This window comes from Diospyros lotus, chromosome 12 (assembly GCF_014633365.1).
Source record: "Diospyros lotus cultivar Yz01 chromosome 12, ASM1463336v1, whole genome shotgun sequence".
In the NCBI taxonomy this organism is placed as follows: domain Eukaryota; kingdom Viridiplantae; phylum Streptophyta; class Magnoliopsida; order Ericales; family Ebenaceae; genus Diospyros; species Diospyros lotus.
Genome location: NC_068349.1, coordinates 18,522,660 through 18,543,526, shown reverse-complemented (window position 1 = coordinate 18,543,526; position 20,867 = coordinate 18,522,660). Strand labels below are relative to the sequence as shown.

Genomic DNA, 20,867 nt, shown 5'->3' with positions numbered 1-20,867 from the left:
GGGACTTAAGTATAATTTCTTACAGTTGTAAGTTCTGAATCAATTGAAGGGAATGCCCCAGAGCATAATTATCTAAGCAAAATGATATGGTCTCGATGAGTGTCTCGAGATAAGATTTATGATTTTAAAAGAAATGGGAATCGAGACTATTTTTGTTACAGCTATAATTCAGACTGAAAAATTGAATTATCATAGGGGACTCCCAAAAAATAAACAGAACCCTAAGGGGGCTCTGTTTTTTCATAAGAATCAACCCTGGAGTGATTTCAGGACGAATCAAAGATTTGAGGATGGCACAAGGACAAAACTGTACTTATTAAGTAAGTTTAAAATTATTAATTTTGGATTTTTGGCATCGTAATTGGATGTTAAAAGGAGTATTAGCAATTTAAGAAATTCCCAAAGGTAAATAAAGATGTAATATAGGGATTTAATGTATATTTTCTTGTAATTATATTAGTGTAATAGATATAAATATATATAAGTGTTTAATGAATGGTAGACAATAAAGGATGATATTCACGCGTGAGGGGCCAAATTTGGTATAATTAAGGGGCAACCAATTAAAGCATTAGGATAAGAGATTGGGTTAAGGATAAGGATGAGAGATTGCTGCAATTATTTGATTATGAAATGTATATATATATACATATATATGCTGTGTGTACGCATTTGTGTGTGTGAAGAGGCAGAGGGCCAAGAAAAGGAAGAGACCGAAAGCTGTGAGAGAGAAAACATGAGGGGGAAAGAGCAAGATCGATGAAGAGAGGGTAAGATCGAGAGAGAGAGATCGGGGCCATGGAGATGGCCGAGGGAAACAACCGCAAGCGGCCATGGCTGCAAGCGATCGAGCATGGCAGCCTAGCAGCAGGCCGAGAGTGGTAGTGATCGTGAGGCTGGTAAGGCGAAGCAGCAACGAGCAGGGCTGGGCAGCAGCGGAGTTGGGAACCGCGACCATGGCGGCCATGGCCGCGGGTAGCGAGCTTGGGCGGTGGCTTGGGTGCGGTAGGGGGCGGCTAAGGGTGGTGACGGGCGAGGTCGGGGCGACTGACGGAAGCCTGGGAGGTGGCCGGCATGGGCGAAGGCGGCCAGCAGCGATCGGCAGTCGGGTAAGGCTGGTTGTGCGCGCAGCAGCAGGGAGGAAAGAAGAAGAAGAAGAAGAAGAAGAAGAAGAAGAAGAAGAAAAAGAAAAGAAAAGAAAGAAAAGAAGAAGAAAAGGAAAAGAAAAGAGAAGAGAAGAAAAGCAAGGCTGGTCATGCGTAGGAAGAAGAAGGAGGAAGAAGAAAGGAAGAAAAGAAGAAAAAGAAAAGAAAAGAAAAGAAAAAAGAAAGAAAAAAGAAAAAGAATGAAAAAAAAATAGTAAAAATAAAGAGAAAAATACTGAAATAATTTTGAGAATTATTTTTTGGTTAGAGGAGTATTTTGAAGCCAAAAAATTAATCAAACACACGATTTGAGGTCAGAGCACGCATACCGAGAAATCCTGGGAGGTTAAATCAAGGTGAGTAAAAATTTCTATAAAATTTTAAAAATTTAGAAATGTTATTTTATGAATTGTTATAGTGAAATAGTTTAGAAAATATTTGAGAAATATTTAGTTTGGATTTATTGAGGAAAAAATAGGAAGAAATAGGGAGAAAAATAAAGAAAATGCAAGAAATTATGGAAAAATAGGTTTTAATACTTATTTAAATAAATATGATGATTAGGGTGTTTTTAGGCTTAAGATGAAGTGACTTGTGCGAATTTTGAGGTTAGCACGCAAATCGAGGCGATGCAAGTATTTCAAGGTAATGCACGAATATCGAGGTAGTCCGATAAGCTTGAGAAGGTAAGTGGTACTTCCCAACTGGATTGAGTTTTATGAAAATGTTTGGTTTGTAAATTGTTCGACCCCAAAATTTGATTTTAAGTAAATGATTTTATCATGTTGTCATGTCTTGATGTGAGTATGTCATGAAGTTTGCATTTACATGTTTGATGATGAAATATGCATATGAGTATGATGAGATTCACGGTCATACGTTACATGGGTTTGAGATTAGGTACTAGCTCCATTACTTTGCCAAGGGTGCACCCATACATCTCGGTCTGGCAGGGAGACTGGAAAAATGGTGGGTAATCTTAAGGTGCAGTCGACCCAAACATGAGAGTTATGATGTTATGTGCATTGCATACATATATGAGTATTAAATGTTTTGTTTCCCTTACTTAGATGATTCATCATCTAACTTAGGCTTTGCCCCTAGAATATTCAAACATTCCAGATGGAGATTGTAGCAGAAACGAGGATGAATGAGGCATGAAATGACACTTAGCAAAGTGCATCATGAGTTGTATGATGAGTTGAATGTATGTTATGTAGCTCATGTATTGATGTTCTACTACTTCAAATTCTGAACGTTTTGAGGAATGATGATGTAGACCCTATTCAAGGTTAATGTTAGTTGAGAACTCATGTTATGTATTAAGTCATGTTGAGAAATTTATGTTCCCGTAATGTAAGAACTGATTTATAATTAATGTTATGATGTTAGGTTCTATTCTAGCTTCCGCATTTGATATTTATGATGATTCTTCTTGGAGATAAATGAATGGAAATTTTGGGATATATATAAGAAGTGATATGATTTAGTAATAGTTTTTAAGAAAAAAAAATTATCCCAGAATTGTCCTAAGTTATAACGCGCTCGGAAAACGGGGCGTTACACTAGCAAGCCTCTATTATCTCTTGGCCTTTCTGTTCTTCACACGGTGTGAAGAAAAACTAAGCTAATGGGCTCTATATATAGACATAAAGTCCTAGATCACACTTCTCCAAATCTAACTAAGAGACTCTCAATCCAAATCCATCTCATACATGGATTCTCATTCTCCTTTAAATACATAATCTCACTTAATTAATAATAATACAAAAATTATTATTAAAACTCTCAAATAATAATAAAACTCCAAAATTACCTTCATGCCCTTATATTTAATTTTCACAAAATAAATGTCATTTAAATGCTATTTAAATACTATTCTCTCAATTAAAAATATAAATTGTCATCTTGGAAAATTCCTTTAACTCCAACATTAAAAAGAGATAAATGTTATTCTTTTCCTTCAAAATCTCTAAATTGCCACATTAAATAATTAATTGGCAAAATCGCTTAATCAAATATTTCAACAATTAATTAAATAATCTTGAATAAATACTGGGCCCTCTAATGGGTCGTTACAATTTCTCCCATCCTTAAAAGAATTTGGTCCTCCAAATTCATACCTAGTTACTCAAATAATGAGGGGGTAAAGACTATTCATCTCTTCTTCTAATTCTCACGTCACCTTTTCTAACGAGTGTTGCTGCCATTGCACTTTTACGAGATGAATTGATCAGTTCCTCAAAATCTTTTCTATTCACTCTATAATACTGGTAGGCATCTCTTCATAAGACACATCTTCTCTAATTTCACGAGTCTAAAAATCAATCACATGCTGAGGATTTGGCACTTACTTCCTCAACATTGAAACATGAAACATGCAGGACAACTGAAATGCCAAAACTAACTCATATGCCAAAGTCCCTATCCGTCTCAAATCTCAACGGACCAATGTAACGGGGACTAAGCTTCCCTGTTACACCAAATCTATGAACTCTTTTAATAGGCATGACTCTCAACCAAACATGGTTGCCTACCTCAAACTCGAGGTCTCGTCATTGCTTGTCTGCATAGCTCTTCTATCTGTCTTGGGCTATTTTCATTCTAGCTTTGATAACTCGAATCTTTTCTGATGCCTACTCAACAATTTCAGGACCTAATAAAGCCCTATCTCCAATCTCTTCCCAACATATCGACAATCGACATGGTCGCCTATATAAAGCCTCATTGATGAGTGCATAATTCCATATATTTATTTCCCTTACATATGGTCTCTTGGGGTGAGCTTTATGCCTTATTGTGTTGATTTATACTTATTTGTATGGTTAAGGCAATTTTGGATAGGTTAGAATAAATTGGGTTTTTACTTACAAAATTTTAGCTTTTTAATATTTTGACCTTTTGGGCTTCTTGCAGATTTTCAAACATGTTAGAGTTCAAGAACATGAATAATGTCTTCAGAGATTTTGTAGAGGACTTCTTGGGCTTTCCAGAATGGTATGATCTGTCCAAATTCGAGTTCATTTGGGCCTCCAAATATTACTTGAAGTTAGGGTCGAAAAGCTAGGCCAAATCCTAATTGGATTAGAATTCTACACAAACATGGAATCTTTAAAAGGCCATAACTTGAGCTTATAAAGTCCAAATCGAGTGATTCAAAATCCTAAATTCATATAAATATTCTGAACTACAATTCTTAAGAAGGGGACAAAGCCCAAAACGCTCTTTATCTGACCCAAAACGGACTTTTAAGTTATGGGAGTCTAGGAGCCCTAATTCCTAGGCTGATTTGGATTCTTTGTTGGGGGACATTTAAAGTCTTGATCCAAGCTCGAGATGGGGGATGTCCAGGAAGAAAAAGAGGCAGAGAATCACATCCAAGAGGAGGAAGAAGCTGTTGAGTGTAGATTTTGATGATTGATGATTGGCATGTGTGAATGTGAATTTATATTTTTTGTTAGAACATAAAATATAAATTCACATTCACACATGCCAATCATCAATCATCAAAATCTACACTCAACAATCTCCCCCTTTTTGATGATTGCAAAAACGTGAAAGAAGCTATACTTAAATGATTTAACAAAAATATGATTTCCCCTTAAACTTGCTCTTGCTCCCCCTTAATTTAGGCTCCCCCTTAACTTGCTCTCTCCCCCTTAATTTAGTCTTCCTCTTATCCTTTTAAAACACTATTTAGCTACATATTTTCTCTCCCCCTTTTTTGTAATCTATCAAAAAATACATGAGAAAGAAAAAAATACAATTAGGGAATAGGAATCATCCCAAGTGAGTTTCGAAGAAAAAGAAAATTTTCATTTGAAAGAGGCTGAGTAAAAATATCAGCAAGTTGATTCTTGGTATCCACATATTTAAGCACAATATCACCTTGTAACACATGCTCTCTAATAAAATGATGTCTAACTTCTATGTGTTTAGCTTTGCTATGATACACCGGATTCTTAGATAAGTGGATAGCACTTGTGTTATCACAATAAATGGAAATATTCTTGAACTCTAAACCAAAATCCTTTAATTGTTGTTTAATCCAAAGCAATTGTGAAGTGCAACTACTTATGGCCATATACTCAGCTTCAGTAGTGGAGAGTGCTACACTTGATTGTTTCTTAGAAAACCATGAAATGAGCTTATTTCCTAGAAATTGACAAGTGCCCGTAGTACTTTTTCTATCCAATCTACAACCAGCATAATCCGAGTCACTATAAGCATACAAATCAAATAAAGAACTCTTATCATACCAAAGACCAAGAGTAGAGGTATCTTTTAAGTATCTAAAAATCCGTTTTACCGCAATTAAGTGTGATTGTCTAGGATTAGATTGAAATCTAGCACACAAACACACAGCATGCATAATATTGGGTCTAGATGCAGTAAGATATAACAGTGAGCCAATCATAGATCTATATAGCTTTTGGTCTACTTCATTACCATTTATGTCACTATCAAGCTTTGTATTTGCAGCCATGGGGGTAATACAAGGTTTAGCTAAATCCATGCCAAATCTAAATAGCAAATCTTTAGTATATTTAGCTTGACTAATGTGAATGCCATTCTCACTTTGTTTTATTTGCAAACCTAAAAAGAACGTTAGTTCACCCATCATGCTCATTTGGAATTCACCACTCATACAATCAGCAAAATCTTTACACAAAGAATCATTAGTTGATCCAAAAATAATATCATCCACATACACTTGTACAATAAGCAAATCATTATTTTTATGCTTCACAAACAAAGTACTATCAATTTTCCCACGATTAAAATCATTTTGAAGCAAGAACTTTGATAAACGATCATACCACGCTCTAGGAGCTTGTTTTAAGCCATAAAGAGATTTAAAAAGCTTGTAAACATGATTTGGGAACTTTTGATTTTCAAAACCAGGGGGTTGCTTCACATAAACATCTTCTTGAATAAAGCCATTTAAAAATGCACTCTTAACATCCATTTGAAACAATTTAAAACCTTTAAAGCATGCAAATGCCATTAACAACCTAATAGCTTCTATTCTAGCTACCGGTGCAAACGACTCATCAAAATCTACTCCTTCTTGACTATACCCTTGAGCCACTAATCTAGCCTTATTCCTAACCACTTTTCCATTTTCATCCATTTTGTTTTTGAAAACCCATTTTGCACCAATAATAGAATGATTTTCAGGTTTAGGAACTGAACTCCACACTTTGTTTCTTTCAAACTCATTTAACTCTTCTTGCATTGCTATTACCCAATCGGGTGCTTTTAAAGCATCATTAATACATTTAGGCTCAATTTCACAAATCAAAGCAAGAGAACTAAAAGGATGCACACCATGAGATGATCTAGTTCTAACTCCATGAGAAATGTCACCTATTATTAATTCTTTAGGATGTCAGTGCTTATTTTTAATTTGATACCAATTTTGATCATGCAAAGGACCTATCAATTCATTATTTTCTTGCGATTCTAAGTGAGTCTCATTTTCCAATTTATCTGCTTCTATATATGAATCCATGTTATTAGGCTACATTCCTTTAAACTAGACTCTATTTGTGGTTCAAAAACTACATCTTCATCTTCTTCAATATTAGAACTCTTAGCTAGTGATTCATCAAATTTTACATGAATGGACTCTTCTATTGTTTTTGTCCTAGAGTTATAAACTCTATATGCTCTACTAGTAGAAGAAAAACCAACCAAAGAACCTACATCAGATTTAGCATCAAACTTATCCAAATTATATTTAGTGTTCAAAATGTAACATTTACACCCAAATGGTCTAAGATAATCTACTTTAGGTGTCTTACCATGCCAAAGTTCATATGGTGTCTTATTTAGCCCTTTTCTAATAGACAACCTATTTAGCACATAACTTGCATGATTAATTGCTTCAGCCCAAAATGACTTAGGTAAACCACTTTCAATTAATATAGTTCTACCAATTTCTTGTAATGACCTATTTTTTCTTTCAACTACTCCATTTTGTTGTGGAGACCTAGGTGCAGAAAAATTATGAGAAATACCATATTTATCACATAACTCACCAAAACCAAAGTTATCAAACTCACCACCATGATCACTCCTAATCTTAATTACACATGCATTTCGTTGATTTTGTAGTTTTCGAATTTGACTATCAAAAACATGTAATGCCTCACTTTTATGAGAAATAAACAAGCACCAAGTAAAACGAGAAAAGTCATCCACAATCACAAATGCATATGATTTACCACCTAAACTTTTAACCCTACTAGGACCAAAAAAATCTAAATGAAGTAATTCTAATGGCCTAGTTGTGGTAACATCTTGTTTTGATTTAAATGACTCTCTAACTTGTTTTCCTCTAATGCATGCATCACACATATGTAGGTCATTCAAATTCAATTTAGGCACTCCTCTAATCAGATTTTTCTTTATTAGTTTAGAAAGAGTAGATGTGCTAATATGACCTAATCTTCTATGCCATAGATCCATAGAGTTATCATTCACCATAAGACAAGTAGCATCATTAACACATAAAGAATTCAGATTTAGCACATAAATGTTTCCTTCTCTAATGCCTTTTAAAACAATCTTATTTAAAGAATCATTAATCAAGCACTCATTACCTTCAAATGCAACCATGTAGCCTTTGTCAATTAATTGACTTATGCTAAGCAAGTTGTAGGATAAGCCACTCACAAATAAGACATCTTCAAACATGAGTTTAGAAGGATTACCCACATTTCCAATGCCTACAATTTTCCCTTTTAAGCCATCGCCAAAAGTAACATTACCTCCATGCTTTTTAGCTTTAAGAGACGAAAATAAGGTGGCATTTCCAGTCATGTGCCTTGAACATCCGCTGTCCAAGAACCATTGGCTTGAAGTACCTTTGGCCTTCAAGCACACCTATTAAGCAAATCAAGGAACCTTAGGTACCCAAACTTTGGGTCCTTGGGGGTTAGAGAACATGAAATCATAGCCATATGTATCAAATATATGTTCCTTAGCTTTTTGATCATTTAAACCCTTAGGAATCCAAAAACTCCTAGTTTTAACAACTTTATTATTTCTAGTTCTAGCTAGTTTTGCATATTTAGCTCTAGGGAGATATTTTGCTCCTTTAATGATTCTAGCATGATGCACACACCTAGAATGAGTAAGATGAGTGGAAGAACCAGTTTTTTGGATTTTCTCTTTTAGTTTACTAGGGTCAAAACCAAGACCAGCCTTTTCAAAATATGGTTTTTGAGATGCAAGCAAAGAATCCAATTTACTGGAACTCAAAGAGAATTTTAAAAATGATTTTTCCAAGTGCTCATTCTTTTCTTTTAAACATGCTATTTCATTTAGTAACTTAGAATGATCACATACAATGCATTCATGCTCCCTAAGACTATCAATAGTGTCATGCAATTCATTTATAGTATCTTTTAATGCACACACTTCATTTGGTTTATTTTCTTCCATTTTCCTAATTTTAGAGTTTAACTCATCTATTTCTTCCATGTACTCTTCCTCTTTCTTTTCTAATCTACCATTTTCTCTCTTAAGCTCCTTGATTTCTCTAATAGCTGATTTATGTTTTTTAAACAGAAAATCAAACTCTTCTAATAACGCATCAATTTCGGAAGTGTTTACCTCCTCATCTGTGGAAGATGAGTTCTTTTCTCCTTTGGCCATCAAACAAAAGTTGGCCTTTTCTTCTTCTTCATCGCTCGAAGATGATTCAGATTCACTAGAATCATCCCAAGTTGCTTTGAATGCTTTTCTATCTTTCTTCTCTTCCTTTCTCCTTCCTTTGGATCTACCCTTCTTTGATTTGGGACATTCGGACTTGTAGTGTCCAATCTTACCACACTTGTAGCAAGTAACCTCCACTTTCTTTTCATTTGAGGCTTCTACGGGCTTAGTCTTGCTGAAACTCCTTTTATTCTTTTTCATAAAGTTTCGAAGCCTCCTAGCCAACATGGAAATCTCCTCTTCTGAATCCTCCTCTCCATTGGATTCCTGTGCAACAGGTAAAGCAATTGATTTAGATTTTAAAGAATCTTCTTTGTTTTTATACCTATTTTTGAGAGTAAGCTCATGTGTCATTAGTGAACCCATTAGTTCATCTAGTGACAACTTCTTAGTATCCTTGGCCTCTTGAATGGCTGTCACCTTTGGATCCCATGCCTCCGGTAAAGATCTTAGAACCTTTTGCACCTTTTCAAAATCTAAAAATGATTTACCAAGAGACTCAAGAGAGTTAAGAATATCAGTCAAGCGAGTATACATTTCAGAGATAGATTCATTAGGTTTCATAGAAAATAATTCAAAATCATGTATGTACATGTTTATTTTTGTTTCTCTAACTTGACTAGTACCTTCATATTTTAACTCTAACTTCTTCCAAATTTCATAAGCAGATTTACAACACTGTACATAATTAAATTCGGATCTACTTAAAGCACAATGAAATGCACTCTTAGCCTTAGCATTTAAAGCAATTAATCTCTTATCTTCATCCGGGTACTTATCTCTACTCTTTTCTACTATCTCTTCTACTTCTCCTCTCTTTACCTTTTCCTTAGGGACATATGGACCATCTCTAACTATTTCCCACAAATCAAGACTATATGCAGTTAAAAAATCTTCCATCATTGTTTTCCAATATGCATAATCGGTGCCATCAAAGAATGGTGCCCTAGATAAAGAACGACCCTCATTTTCATAAAAACGTGAACTCGATGCCATGGATACACCTAGTGATGATTAATCAATCTCTTAGGAACCTCTCTCTGATACCACTTGTTGAGTTCTAACCTAGTCAAGAGGGGGGGTGAATTGACACCTTTTAAAAACTTTAATGCAAAACTTATGCACGTATATATATGAGAAAACAAATTTAATATAAACCAAAATTGTAGTTGAGAGTACGGGAGCACTTAAATACTAGATGGATAATATGATATCCGCCAGCTGTGCTAGTATGTGCTTAGATCCAATATACTCTTCAAATTACAACTTGGTGAAAAACATGTGATTTGAATGCACACAATAACAAGACTTTAAATAAACCAAATGGAATATTGAATGAGTACAAAGAATGATCAATTAAAGCAAATCAGAATATAATAGCCAACAAGAATGTAGGCCTTAGGATTTGGCCACACAAAAACAAAAACAAACAAGTATAATCAAGCAAGAATAAGTAAAGAGTGAAGAGAAGAAGGACACAGCGATTTATAGTGGTTCAGCCCTTATGGCTTACATCCACTACCTAAGGATTCCCTTCCTTAGGATTTTCAATCAAATCCACTATATGAAACTTTTCTTACAACCACCAAAGCCTTCACTTGGCTTCACCACCACCAAACTATTTCTAGAGTCTCACACTCACTAGTTTGGATTTTGTACGCTCTTTACAAGATAGTAGAGATTGAAAAATAGGGTTCTCTCAAAAATAATACAATGAAGTGTAGAGAACTCTCTTAGTTTTCTCTCAAGAAGATAGAGGAAAAGAAAGACTTAGAGAGAATGAAAATCTTGGCCAATGATGTAGAGAATAATAGGGCTTCAAAAAGTTGTTCCAAAGGCTTCAAGAGATCCTTTTATATAGTGTTAGAGTTGGATTTCCTTGATCAATCTCAGCCCTCCATGTGTCAAGTCTTCAAGCCAATCTTAGCCCTTCGTTTTGAATTTTTGATTTACCTTCCATAATCAGCTAACTTGATTGATCTTCAAAACCTTTGACTTTTGTAGATCTCCAATCAGCCTTGAATGAGAAAATCAATTCCAATAATGCATGGCTGATTTCAAGGATTAAAAATATCATCCAAACCCTTCATAATTCTTGCAAAATCGAAATTAAATAACAAATGATCAATTCTGACTTCTAGTTGATCTTCAAACTCCTTTGATTGTGCAATTGGCCCCTTAGCTTCCATAACAAGCATAGCTAATTTGAAATTTGAATTTAAACCTCCAAATGGTGTAAAATCCATTGATTGATGATTGGCATGTGTGAATGTGAATTTATATTTTATGTTCTAACAAAGAATGAAGCCTTCATAAGGCTTACAAAGCTATTCTTTAGTGATTTCATGACACAGGTTATATATGGAAACTTCTTATACCTATATAGAGATTTCATTATATATGGAAACAAGTTTTTAGAGAGCTTTCTAGAAATTTGAGTATTTGAGCTATATATGGAAAGTTCTTCTTGGAATGGAAAGTCTAGAAGATATATATATGGAATCCTTGTTTATATATGGAAAGTTTTTCTTAGAATGGAAAGTCTAGAAGATATATATATATGGAATCCTTGTTTATATATGGGAAGTTCAAAAGATCTATATGAAAGTTTTTGAGGAGATTGGAGTAGTCCACTATATGGAGTTGCCATATATGTAACTTGGTGACATGGCATTGTTAATGTGGCATCTTGGCGACATGGCAGCCACGTGGAGCACACTCATCAAGGTTACATCATCTCGTTGGTCTAAATATGGTAAGAGAATCATGGAGTAAATTTAAAGGTTCTTAGAAGCTTCTTTACTCAATTAAATATGGAAGAATTTTTGAATTGCATTCAAATGGAGAAATTAAAGATTTAGCCTTATTGTTCAACATTAATGCCTATTTAAGGTTGAAAGTTAAACCTTGATTGATATTACTTTCCTTTATTGTTGATTCTCTCTCATTAAAAGGATCCTCTACTCAAATCATGGAATCAATTATCCCACTCATTATGACTAATTGATATCCTCATTATGGCTAATTGATATCTTCATTATGGGAGAATATTCTAAGGATATCTTGCATATATTCAGCTACACAAATTGATTCTCTTCTTATTGTCAACATTTTTACTATGGAAACTTGATCAATTAAGGGCTTTTGAAGTTATAGTTGATATCTTCATTATTGGACAAATTTGCTTCATTATTTGAGAATATCTGGATGGATTTTACACCATTTGGAGGTTTAAATTCAAATTTCAAATTAGCTATGCTTGTTATGGAAGCTGAGGGGCCAATTGCACAATCAAAGGAGTTTGAAGATCAACTAGAAGTCAGAATTGATCATTTGTTATTTAATTTCGATTTTGCAAGAATTATGAAGAGTTTGGATGATATTTTTAATCCTTGAAATCAGCCATGCATTATTGGAATTGATTTTCTCATTCAAGGCTGATTGGAGATCTACAAAAGTCAAAGGTCTTGAAGATCAATCAAGTTAGCTGATTATGGAAGGTAAATCAAAAATTCAAAACGAAGGGCTAAGATTGGCTTGAAGACTTGACACATGGAGGGCTGAGATTGATCAAGGAAAGCCAACTCTAACACTATATAAAAGGATCTCTTGAAGCCTTTGGAACAACTTTTTGAAGCCCTATTATTCTCTACATCATTGGCCAAGATTTTCATTCTCTCTAAGTCTTTCTTTTCCTCTATCTTCTTGAGAGAAAACTAAGAGAGTTCTCTACACTTCATTGTATTATTTTTGAGAGAACCCTATTTTTCAATCTCTACTATCTTGTAAAGAGCGTACAAAATCCAAACTAGTGAGTGTGAGACTCCAAAAATAGTTTGGTGGTGGTGAAGCCAAGTGAAGGCTTTGGTGGTTGTAAGAAAAGTTTCATATAGTGGATTTGATTGAAAATCCTAAGGAAGGGAATCCTTAGGTAGTGGATGTAAGCCATAAGGGCCGAACCACTATAAATCGTTGTGTCCTTCTTCTCTTCACTCTTTACTTATTCTTGCTTGATTATACTTGTTTGTTTTTGTTTTTGTGTGGCCAAATCCTAAGGCCTACATTCTTGTTGGCTATTATATTCTGATTTGCTTTAATTGATCATTCTTTGTACTCATTCAATATTCCATTTGGTTTATTTAAAGTCTTGTTATTGTGTGCATTCAAATCACATGTTTTTCACCAAGTTGTAATTTGAAGAGTATATTGGATCTAAGCACATACTAGCACAGCTGGCGGATATCATATTATCCATCTAGTATTTAAGTGCTCCCGTACTCTCAACTACAATTTTGGTTTATATTAAATTTGTTTTCTCATATATATACGTGCATAAGTTTTGCATTAAAGTTTTTAAAAGGTGTCAATTCACCCCCCCTTTTGACTAGGTTAGAACTCAACAGAAGCATCCTTTTCATATTTTTCGCTTCTTTTTGTGTTCTTTCTCTCATTATGTGTGGCTAAACTTTGGTTTTTCGGTAGAAGGATATTTTGAAGCCATGGTAAAGAACACAGTGAGATCTTTTTGAGTTTATTTGCAATCTGATTTTCTCTTGAATATTCATGTATTTTCTGATTATAATATTTATGATTGTGTGTTTTGATTGCATAGAAGGTCGCTATTCAATTCTTGATGCATAATCTATTGCTAGCTTGAATACCAAATCTGTAATTGTTTGGTCTTTCTTGCATAAGTAGCAACTAGGGTTGATGATTATGGATAAGTTTTCGTTCAATTCTTAGGGAGTACATGTGTTGAATTAAATAAACCGAGCTTATGTGTTTATTGTTCAGATTTGGTCTTGTTTCCACAAAGTTTAATGATGCCATTGAATTAAATTCTAGAGAGCTTGTTCTAGGGTTGTTTAAAGGTAAGGGTTAATTGAAGAGCTTGTTTTAATTAATTAAGAAGTATGGGAAACATTGAATGAACAGAGCTTCTTGTTCTTTCTAAGGTCAAGTATTCAAGAAAAATTAGTAAGTTTGGCATCAATGATCAGTGTTATAACCATTGGTGGATCAATCCCTTCTACCGGAAGCGTTTCTATTGATTACTTTAATTTTGTTACATTCTGATTTGTCTTATTAATTTAGAATAATATTTTATTTTTAATTATTTAAATTTCAAAATACAAACCCCCCAATCGTTTCTTTTATTTATTCTAATTTTTCAAAGGAATAGATCTAACCAATCCCTCTGGATACAACCTTACTCATCACTATCACAATTCATATTTTTAAGAGCAAGAATTTATTATTTGTTGGATTCGACATCCATCAAATTTTTGGCGCCGTTGCCGGGGATTGGTGTCAAGTAGATTTATTCTTTTTATTTTTATTTTTTAGTGAATTCTTTTTTTTGTTTTGTTTGTTTGTGAGCCTTTTGTGTTTTCAAGTTTATGACCAGATCTTCTCATCAAGGTAAATTGAAATTTGACTTGGAAATTGATAAAACTATCCATAGGTTGAGAAGAGAAGCTAAGCAAGTTTCAACAAAATAGGCTTTGGGAATAGCATCAGGCATCAATATAGCTTCGAACACTCTTTCCAGTCCATCTAGCGATTCAGAAGAAAAGGAAGTCATGGCCATTAATAACAGGACATTAAAGGAGTTGGCTGCTCCTGATTTGAACCAACAGTCTTTATGTATTGAGTACCCTAATTTAGATGCTGCTTTTGAGTTAAAATCAGGACTCATACATTTGTTGCCTACTTTTCATGGTCTTGTAGGTGAGGATCCTCATAAGCATTTGAAAGAATTCCACGTGGTGTGTTCAAGCCTGAAACCACAAGGAGTGACTGAAGAACAAATTAAATTGCGTGCTTTTCCATTCTCACTGGCTGATGCAGCAAAGGATTGGTTGTTTTACTTACCTCCAGGTCTGTAACTACATGGACAGGGATGGTTAGATTGTTTCTTGATAAATTTTTCCCTGCTTCACGAGCTGCTAGCATCAGAAGGGAGATATGTGGAATAAGGCAGAAAGATACAGAAACCCTTCACGAGTATTGGAAAAGATTTAAACAATTGTGTGCCAGCTATCCTCAACATGGAATTTCTAAACAACTTCTCATTCAATATTTCTATGAAGGGTTACTACCTATGGAGAGGAAAATGATGGATGCAGCTAGTGGAGGTGCTATAGTGAACAAAACCCCTAGTGCCGCTAAAGATTTGATTTCCATCATGGCTGCTAGCTCACAATAGTTTGAATTCAAACAAGACACCCCTTTGAGAAGGGTGAATGAGGTAAGTATATCTTCCCTTGAAAATCAAATATCCAATCTAACTTCTCTTGTTCAACAATTGGCTGTAGGAAATTTGCAACAAGTCAAAGCTTGTGGAATTTGTGTTGTTACTGGTCATGCAATGGATATGTGCCCTACACTTCAAGAAGATTCTTTAGAGCATGTCAATGCAGTTGAAGGATTCCTAGGCCCACCAAAAATGAAATACGATCCATATTCAAATACCTACAATCTAGGGTGGGGGATCATCCCAACTTCAGTTATGGAACAAGACCACAATTCCAACATTATCAACCTAGACCACATATTCCACCATAACAAACTTCTTCAAGTTCAGGTATGTCTTTAGAAGAAATTGTTAAATCACTTGCAACTAACACACAACAATTTCAACAGGAGACAAGAACAAGCATCAAGCAATTGGAAAATCAAATTAGTCAACTAGCAACATCAGTGAGCAGGCTTAAAGCTCAAGGTTATGGGGAATTGCCTTCCCAAACAGTTGTAAATCCTCGAGAAAATGTAAGTGCCATTACGTTGCGAAGTGGAAAAGAAATTGACATCCCTGTTCAGAATCCTATAGAATTGGCTAAGAAGACTCAAAAAGAGGAGGCAGAAAATGAGGCGATAATCTCTTCTAAGGTAATTTCTCAAACAATTGTGCATAATTCTGATAAACCTAATCCTCTTCCTTTTCCTATCAGGTTATCTAAATCTAAAAAGGAAGATCAAGAAAAGGATATCTTGGAGATTTTTCGAAAGGTAGAAGTGAACATTCCTTTATTGGATGCCATTAAGCAAGTCCCAAGGTACGCAAAATTTCTCAAGGAATTGTGCACCAATAAGAGGAAGTTGAAAGATAATGAGAAGGTAAGTATGGGAGAGAATGTTTCAGCCATCCTTCAAAAGAAATTACCTCCCAAATGCAAAGACCCAGGTATGTTCACTATCCCTTGCAAAGTAGGTAATGTCAAGATTGAGAAAGCAATGTTAGATCTAGGAGCTTCAATAAATGTCATGCCTCTTTCTATTTATTCATCTTTGAATATTGGTCCATTGAAAGAAACAGGTGTTACTATTCAACTTGCTGATAGATCTAATGTGTATCCCGAGGGAGTTCTTGAGGATGTTTTAGTGCAAGTTAATGAATTGGTTTTTCTTGTTGATTTTTATGTGCTTAACATGGAAGAAGATGATTCATCTAATATAGCACCAATCTTATTAGGGAGACCATTTCTAAAAACATCTAGAACAAAAATTGATGTTCATGATGGTACCCTTACCATGGAGTTCGATGGGGAGATTGTGAAATTTAATATATTTGATGACACGAGGTACCCTAATGATATTCAATTTTTTTTTTTTTTATTGATGTGGTTAATGTTTTTTCACAAGAGACTTTTGAGTTAAGACATGAGGTCAAGACGAAGGTAAGGACAAAGGATAATAAAAAGGACAAGACAAAGGCATTTCAAGACAGAATGGTTGCTAGAAATAAATTTGTGTTTGGACAAAAAGTTTGTTTTACTTTACAATTCAAGACTCAAATTAATGCCAGTTGAGGTACGAAGCCTAGGAACTAATAAGGTGTTCAAGGTCAATGGGCATAGGCTTAAGCCATTTCATGAAGGTTTTCAGGAGCAAACTGCGGATGAAGTGCAATTGAGAGATCCAACTTAAACTGATTGAGAAGTGGCAATGTCGAGCTAAAGACGTTAAACAAAGGCGCTGCTTGGGAGGCAACCCAAGATGATCAGATTTTCTTTCTCTATCCCTTTTCGTTTTCTTTTCATATGCATTTTTTTTTTCTATGCCATTTCTTGGATTTAACCTTACATTGGGGACAATGTAAGTTTTAAGTGTGGGGGAGTGATTGCATTTAAAGAGTTTAGAGAGTGCATTTTGAACATGTTAATTTTTTTATTATTATTATTGTTATTATTATTTTTTTTTAGGATGTCTAGGATGTTTTCCCAATGATATTCAAGGATTCACATGTTATAAACTTAGATTGACTTGAGGTGAGAATGTTATAACATGATTGAACAAAATACTTGCATACTTAGGCTAGAATTGACTCGAGTTTGATTTTGAAGAGTATTAACTTGTGTTGGTAGACCAAAAAACCATTATTGGGTGAGCCTTTGAGATTAAAACATACATGGCAATCTTGTGTTTTCTTTTGGAGTGATGTTCATTCATGTAAGATTGCTATAAAACTTGCTTTTAATACTAGTCAAAGTTGCAGATTCATGTGCATGCATAAAGATGAAAATGGCATATAGGATTTATAACCACTTGACTTAAAAAGCCAACCTTACAAAATTGACTTTAGTATACCTATTTTGAGCTTATTGTCCTTTTCTTTGTTCAACAACCCTTGTTAATAAGCCATAAACCATTTTCATTTGTTATCCTTATTTTGTTTACCCACCTTTGGACTAGTAGAGCATTTGAAATTATTCGATGGGTTTTGAAAAGGACGGTGAATTGAATGAGTGTGGAGATGCTATTGTTGATTTGTTATGGTTGTATTATTGATGAAGTGGAATAATGTATTTGGAGAATGCTTATGATATTATGTCCTTGTAGCAAAAAAAAAAAAAAAAAGTTATTGCTATTTATCTACTCCTATGTTTTGAGCTACTTATTACTAATTAGGGGTTGACAGTATGCTCCTGCATCATCCTTGATGTCAAACGGTGGTTCAAAATATGAGTATGCATATGCACCCTAAGCAATTATTCAGGGGAGTAACCGAGTGTCTTCATCACAAATGTCGACATTCGTGTCAAAAGCCAAGTAATGCTTAGAGAAAAAAATATATGTTGAAAAAAAAAAGAGAAAAAAAAAAGGAAAGAAAAGAAAAAAAAAAGGTGCAAGGACATAATATATGATTTTTTAAAGAAATGAGTAAGGAAGGAAGAAACGAAGAGTGTTTGATTATTGGTTGAGGTGTTGGGTCCTTCATGCCTAATTAACCCAGCTTGTTTCTAAATGCTCTATTAGTTTCTTAGGTCTTAACCTTTTTCCCTTTTATATCCTATCTTTACCTTAGCCCCATTACAACCTTATTAAAGACCATTGGATTTGTGTACAGCATGTGACATCAACAACAAAGATTGGATGAACAAGCAAGTTTATGGTAGTAATTGAGCATGAATTGAACGTTGAGTGAATTTTTCCAACCCTTAAACACTTGAGTGAATTATGAGTGACGTGTGAGGGTCTACCATACTTGTTGATTGCTTTTTGAATGAAAATCTCTTGTTTATTTTAGTTTGAGTATGTTGAGTGTTTTAGTTCATGACATGTTATAGTGTTTGATTCTTTGGGTTGTCTTTGACTATGATATGTGATATTTTTGGTGTCATTGGGGGAATTAATGTGATTGTGTCATGTCTCGTAGTCTTGCTTGAGGGCAAGCAAAAGCTAAGTGTGGGGGGATTTGATGAGTGCATAATTCCATATATTTATTTCTCTTACATATGGTCTCTTGGGTGAGCTTTATGCCTTATTGTGTTGATTTATACTTATTTTTATGGTTAAGGCAATTTTGGATAGGTTAGAATAAATTGGGCTTTTACTTACAAAAGTTCAGCTTTTTAATATTTTGACCTTTCGGGCTTCTTGCAGATTTTCGAACATGTTAGAGTTCAAGAACATGAATAATGTCTCAGATATTTTGTAGATGACTTCTTGGGCTTTCCATAATGGTATGATTTTTCGAAATCCGAGTTCGTTTGGGCCTCCAAATATTGCTTGAAGTTAGGGCCGAAAATCTGGGCCAAATCCTAATTGGATTAGAATTCTACACAAACATGGAATCTTTAAAAGGCCATAACTTGATCTTCTGAAGTCCAAATCGAGTGATTCAAAATCCTAAATTCATTTAAACATTCTGAAATACAATTCTTAAGAAGGGGACGAAGCCCAAAATGCTCTTTATCTGACCCAAAATAGGCTTTTAAGTTACGGGAGTCTAGGATCCCTAATTCCTGGGCTGATTTGGATTCTTTGTTGGGGGATATTTAAAGTCTTGATCCAAGCTCGAGAGGGGGGACATCCAAGAAGAAAAGGAGGCAGAGAAGCACATCCAAGAGGAGGAAGAAGCATCCTTTTCATATTTTTAGCTTCTTTTTGTGTTCTTTCTCTCATTATGTGTGGCTAAACTTTGGTTTTTCAGTAGAAGGATATTTTGAAGCAATGATGAAAAACACTATGAGATCTTTTTGAGTTTATTTGCAATCTGATTTTCCCTTGAATATTCATGTATCTTCTGATTTTAATATTTATGATTGTGTGTTTTGATTGCATAGACGGCCGTTATTCAATTCTTGATGCATGATCTATTGCTAGCTTAAATACCAAATCCGTAATTGTTTGGTCTTTCTTGCATAAGTAGCAACTAGGGTTGATGATTATGGATAAGTTTTCGTTCAATTCATAGGGAGTACATGTGTTGAATTAAATAAACCGAGCTTATGTGTTTATTGTTCAGATTTGGTCTTGTTTCCATAAAGTTTAATACTGCCATTGAATTAAATTCTAGAGAGCTTGTTCTAGGGTTGTTTGAAGGTAAGGGTTAATTGAAGAGCTTTTTTTAATTAATTAAGAAGTATGGGAAACATTGAATGAACAGAGCTTCTTGTTCTTTCTAAGGTCAAGTATTCAAGGAAAATTAGTGACTTTGGCATCAATGATCAGTGTTATAACCATTGGTGGATCAATCCCTTCTATCGGAAGTGTTTCTATTGATTACTTTAATTTTGTTACATTCTAATTTGTCTTATTAATTTAGAATAATATTTTATTTTTAATTGTTTAAATTTCAAAATACAAACCCCCCAATCGTTTTTTCTATTTATTCTAATTTTTCAAAGGAATAGATCTAACTAATCCCTGTGCATATGACCTTGCTTATCACTATCACAATTCATATTTTTAAGAGCAAGAATTTATTTTTTGTTGGATTCGACACCCATCACTCATACAGTGGCATTCCAACACTTGAACGGAAACTATTATTGTAGCTAAATTCTATCAAAGGTACTCATCCCAACTACCTTGGAAGTCTAGAACACAAGCTCTCAACATGTCCTTGAGAGTCCTAATAGTCCTTTCTGACTGACCATCTGTCTAATGATGAAATGTCGTACTAAACTTCAACTGAGATCCCAATGCCTCATGCAAAGCTCCCTAAAAATGAGAAGTAAAATGAGGATCTCGATCTGATACAATACTAGATGGAACATCGTGTAACTTCAACAATCACCCATATAGCATCATAACCTCTAGTACTCCTAGGAAGACTTATCACAAAATCCATAGCAACATATCCCATTTCTACTCCAGAATAGATAATGAAAGCAATAAACCTGTGGGTTTCTAATGTTCTGCTTTAACTTACTAGCATATTGAACACTGCAAAACATATTTAGCTACATCTTTCTTCGTACCACTCCACCAATACTGTCACTTTAGGTCGTGGTTCATCTTCTCAACACCTGGATGAATAATGTAACAACTTTTGTGTGCCAAAATCTCTTGCGTAAGATTTCCATCATCGTGTATACAAATACGTTCCTGGAATAGGAGTATACCATCACTCCGTAGAGTATATTCCAAAGGAGAAAATTTCTCAATGTCTGCTAAAATCTTTGCCAACTTCTAATCTTTTGATTGTTGGTTCTTGAGTAAATCAAATAACTCAGGTTGCATTCTCATGTAAGCACAACTCACAAACTG

At 34.5% G+C, this 20,867-nt stretch overlaps 1 protein-coding gene across 1 annotated transcript; it reads left to right on the top strand.

The window, feature by feature from the left end:
• Positions 1-14,452: 14,452 nt before the first annotated feature.
• On the top strand, positions 14,453-16,799 carry LOC127787541 (uncharacterized). The gene is made up of 4 exons (XM_052315599.1): positions 14,453-14,750; positions 15,188-15,456; positions 15,516-16,453; positions 16,661-16,799. Exons 1-4 carry the CDS (start codon positions 14,453-14,455, stop codon positions 16,797-16,799), a joined length of 1,644 nt encoding a protein of 547 aa, XP_052171559.1.
• The last annotated feature ends 4,068 nt before the right edge of the window (positions 16,800-20,867 follow it).